The following is a 4672-nucleotide window of genomic DNA, read 5'->3' as shown; positions in this document are numbered from 1 at the left end:
GTGTTTAAAATTGATGCTACAAATACAAATAAGATAGAGAAAAAAGAGTTTATTCAACTACAAGTTACTATCTATAGTTAAACACACTAATGTAATGTAAAAAGTGTGTTCTTTTTTCATTTCTTTCCTAATGCATTCATTTTAATAATTTGAAAAAGAGGAGAAAATAGTTGTTGGAAATGAGCTAATATACAATTTAGAAGTTTCAATTAGGTCTTTATTTTAGTCAATGATACTCTAATACCCAACCATTTAACTTATTTTTTTAAAAGAAAAATCAATGTTAATCAACAAAAGAAAGCATTATGTTAACACAATTGGTAAACTTACAGCGTGCGATTGTCGGAGTTGGAGGAGCGTGCAATTGCTGACATCGAAGAAGCATGCGGCCTCGGGACCTCCAAGCTTGCAAAGAAAAGTGAATGAGGGAGATGGAAGAAAAAAACTTGGTGGGGGGGGGGGTAAATGTCTAGTTGCGTCGGCATAAATAAGTAAAAAAAACGTAGGTCGTGCTTCATTTTGGCTGACAAATTAAAATTACGTCGGGAGAAACCAGTCTATGCCGACGAAAATTGATGCGTCGGAGAAAAAGTTGGAACAAGTAAAAATTCTTGTAGTGTAAAAAGATCATTTCATATTCCCAAACAAATGTAATAGATAGAGTCTATATATTTTGACATAAATGTAATAAATGTCATAAAACCTTTCATCTTGTAAATCTTATTTATCAATATTATAATTGTATTTAAATAAAAATTCTATAACTTTATATATACGTTATAAGTGGTCATATAACAAACTTTGTGTCTTTGTGTACCTCCCTCGAACGCAAATAGCAAACATTTTTTTAAAAAAATATATTTTTTAAGTATCTTTTTCTTTTATAATTAAAGATAGTGCATGAAAATGAATCGTACATTTTTTTTCTAATATAATAATTAAAAAATAGAAGATGGAATTTCAACCTCAAAAATGCTATGTGAATTATCGAGCTAAGCTAACCAAAGTACTATTGTTCTTCAAATCAGAATGTTCTTTCCAACGCCACTATCAAATAAAATAATCCACCCAATACATCTTTCCTTAAAAATAAATAAAGGAAAATACAAGGAAAACTGGCAAAGCATTTTAAACTGCGTCGTTTCTACGGCAATTTAATTCCATCATTCCTAATATTAGTGTACGTTGGATCAATGAATCCAAGAACGAATCGTGACCGTCAATTTAGAACCTCAAAAGTTCCACCCACTTTCCCTTGAAGACTCAGCGTCGCATATAGTGCAAAACCAGGCGAAGAGCACTTGCGAGATTTTTCAAACCCTTTTTCACTCTTCGCTGAGAAATCGGTAAAGATCAAATCCCAGAAATTTTCCCTTCTTCCAACTTCAAATAATGTCGGGCGTTACCAATCAAGAAGAAGACAAGAAGCCTACTGATCAATCGGCTCATATCAACCTCAAAGTCAAGGGCCAGGTTTCTTCAACTTCCCAACTTTCAGCTTTTTTCCCTTGTGATTTCTTCTATTTCTCCGTGTTTTGTCATTTTTCTAGTTGGGGTTCCTCCTTTTTTTTTCTTTTTTTTTTTTTTTTTTTTTTAAGTTATGAGAATTTAGTATTGCAGGGGAATATGACTTTAAGTTATTTCAATCCGTTTGTTACGTTCCAATCTGTAATGGGTTGTGAGGAATTTGCATGCTTTTTGCTTGGGATCGGTTTAGTGATTTTGGGTTTTGTTTGTTACAGTGTTTTTCAGAACTTCTTGATATATCTTGTAGACATGGTTTTCTCTGTTGAATGTTTATTAGAACTATATGTACTTGTATGATAGGGTTTTTCTTTTTTATGAATTTGATGGACTACTGATAGGTTTCTGTTCTTTATTGGGTGAGTAATCAGATGCAATATGAACTGTCAAGGAATATTTAGTTGTGAATGATTTTTCTTCAGACCTGTGGCATCTGTTCCCACCTTATTAAACTATTGCGAAACTTTGCATGAAACCTAGAATTTTGACTATAATCTCACTCAATACTCCAAATCTTAACCAATGGGTCAGATCACAGAACATTTGTTATGCATGTTGCTCTGTACACACTGCTTGGAAGCTATTAAAGTTGGGACTTGAAGTCTTTGGATCTACATTCTCTGTCTTCAGTCTCGGTTGAATTGACAGTTTTTGCCTTAAGGATGGTATCTTCGTGACTAATTTTGTATTGGGGAGAAGATGGAAAATGCAGCAATGCTTTATCTTGCTTTGCCCTGGTCCCTTACAGTTCATCCATGCTGGGTTTTTGCTATGTTCTGCTTTAATGGACTGGGCATGCTTTCTTATGGATACGACATAGGGATACGACACGGGCACGGCGACACCTCATTTTTTGTCATTTTCTAAAAAGAACTAGGACATGGACATGGCAAGGACACATTTATTAAAATATACATGTTTTAAAATATATATAATTTTTATATTAGAAGAAAATTCAAAGTAAATGGATTGATACATTTGTATGCTTAGAAAATCAGTTTGATGTATTCCACACTCAAAATTTATTATTATTGTCATACACGTATTTCTAGTCTACTCAACAAGTGTTCTATGCATGTCTAACCCATTTGTTGCACTAACAAGTATCCGATACGTGTCCAACAAGTGTCTAGCACGTGTTGGATACGGACATGCTAGGCAAACTAAAGTTTTTGTGCTTCTTAGCTTTCGTGCATAGTCCTCTCCTAGAGTTGAGATGTTCAATCAATGAAGTTTTCTGAACTAATGCTAGATTGCTCGATTTGTAGATAGATTATGGGGTTCGATGTTCGAACTATATGCAACTGTTACAGTGGATTTTCTCTCTTTAAAGTTAACTTGTCTTAAAAATTGTGATCTAGCATAGCAAGCTGCTTTGTGTGAATCTAGATTTATCTTCTTATCTGTGGCTATGTTTTTGTAGGATGGGAATGAAGTTTTCTTCCGGATCAAAAGGAGTACCCAACTGAAGAAGCTAATGAATGCTTACTGTGACAGGCAGTCGGTTGATTTGAACTCCATTGCATTCTTGTTTGACGGCCGCCGACTGCGTGCAGAGCAGACTCCGGAAGAGGTATCATCATCTCGTTGATTGTGCTCAGAAATTAACTCATGATAAACTGTTTTCTAGTTTCGTTTTCATGCATTATTTATGTACCTCACAGCTGGAAATGGAGGATGGAGATGAGATCGATGCAATGCTTCATCAGACTGGAGGTGGAGGTGCTGTTATCTAAGTTAATCTCAGACAATATAGTTCCTAAAACATCATTTGGAATTCTATAGTTCTCTTACTACTGCTAGTATATGCTGAACTTCTGCTGCTGGATGTTGTCTATAAATTACGATTACGATTTCTGCATCTTCCATTTCTCTAGAAGAGAGAGACTTTGTTGGACTTCTTTATATATGTAAATGCTGTTGATGTCGATTCCTGCTGTTTCATTTTTCTGAGTACATCCTGAAGTTACAATGTGATTATGTTTGGCTTGTGAATCTTTCTTCCTGGGACATGAAACTTTTCAAAAGGTAAAATAACAGTACTTGTGAAGGAAGCTTCAAATATGTACAGGGTTTCACCAAGAAGGCTTCAATGTTTTTCTGTTCAGAGATGGACATTGTTTTTCAAAGCAGTACAAGGTCGCATCCACCGCCCTGATGTTCTAAGAGGTTCGAAAATCATGGAGGAAACGAAGGTTTTGCTATAGGTCAGTTGTTTTCTGTCTCATAATCAATCTGAAGATGGTACTACTTAGTGCTTTGTTTTAATGAATAAACAACTGAAAAATATTGATCAAGAAAGCTCTTTGCTTTGCTATTTGAATTACGAAATGATTCCATATCTCTTGGAGAAGCACAAGAATCTTCTTCAACTTGTGAAACTCTTTGAAGATTAACAATTTTAATCAGGATGGGATTGGAAAGTCTGTGTTTGTTCATTTGTACCTTTGACTTCGAGATTGATAATACAATTTTTCTTTTACGCTTGTGTGAGGGGAAAACAATTGCCCTCCTGAACGGGATCCAATGGAGGGAGTAAGTGAGGATTGATAGAGGTGGGGGATTAAGGGGATGATACAAACCTAATGTAATTGACACTAGCAATTGTGGAACTAAGTGAATTGAAGGCTTCTAACATTCAAGATTAAAACAAGGTTTGCAAGACATCACTAGGCAAAAATTTAAAGAAAACACTCAATTCTATTATTTATTAAAGCTTGAATTTGAAATAAATGGTTGTTTGGTTAAAAATCCTTAGCCATCCATTTGAATCACAAATATTGTTTTGTGTGTGGATAAGAAGTGTCTGTTTGGTATGTGATTTTGATAATGTTTTATGTTTTAAGATTTACTATGTTCACCAAATAAGCATTTGATAGACAACTTAAATTTGATGTTCATATAGTGAAATATCTAAAACCAACGTTTTGAACAATTAATTAAATTGAAATTTAGTTTATTTTTAAATTTTTGATTTAAATTGTCTACCAAACATGTCCTAAATATTTAAGATAATTAATATATGTGTTTGGATATGTAGGATAATTAATGTTTAATATTAAATATTTGTGTTTGTTTTACTAATTTTGTATATAGAAACTAAAATTAAATAATTACTGCAAGAAAATAATTAATACAATAATTATTG

General features: G+C 33.6%; 1 protein-coding gene across 1 annotated transcript; it reads left to right on the top strand.

The window, feature by feature from the left end:
- Window positions 1-1260: 1260 nt before the first annotated feature.
- LOC120091838 (small ubiquitin-related modifier 1) lies at window positions 1261-3947 on the top strand. Its single transcript, XM_039049980.1, has 3 exons — window positions 1261-1473; window positions 2948-3097; window positions 3189-3947. Exons 1-3 carry the CDS (start codon window positions 1393-1395, stop codon window positions 3258-3260), a joined length of 303 nt encoding a protein of 100 aa, XP_038905908.1. The 5' UTR covers window positions 1261-1392; the 3' UTR covers window positions 3261-3947.
- Window positions 3948-4672: the final 725 nt, after the last annotated feature.

The sequence above is a fragment of the Benincasa hispida genome, chromosome 11 (genome assembly GCF_009727055.1).
Source record: "Benincasa hispida cultivar B227 chromosome 11, ASM972705v1, whole genome shotgun sequence".
Lineage (NCBI taxonomy): Eukaryota > Viridiplantae > Streptophyta > Magnoliopsida > Cucurbitales > Cucurbitaceae > Benincasa > Benincasa hispida.
Note: the sequence above shows the minus strand (reverse complement) of the source record. Positions and strands in the feature narration are given on the sequence as shown.

Excerpts from the sequence above, each read along its gene's own strand:
- LOC120091838 (XM_039049980.1), top strand. The coding sequence starts at position 1,393 with ATGTCGGGCGTTACCAATCAAGAAGAAGACAAGAAGCCTACTGATCAA. Across the intron at positions 1,474-2,947 it reads ACCTCAAAGTCAAGGGCCAG|GATGGGAATGAAGTTTTCTT; the intron begins GTTTCTTCAACT and ends ATGTTTTTGTAG. Across the intron at positions 3,098-3,188 it reads CAGAGCAGACTCCGGAAGAG|CTGGAAATGGAGGATGGAGA; the intron begins GTATCATCATCT and ends TGTACCTCACAG.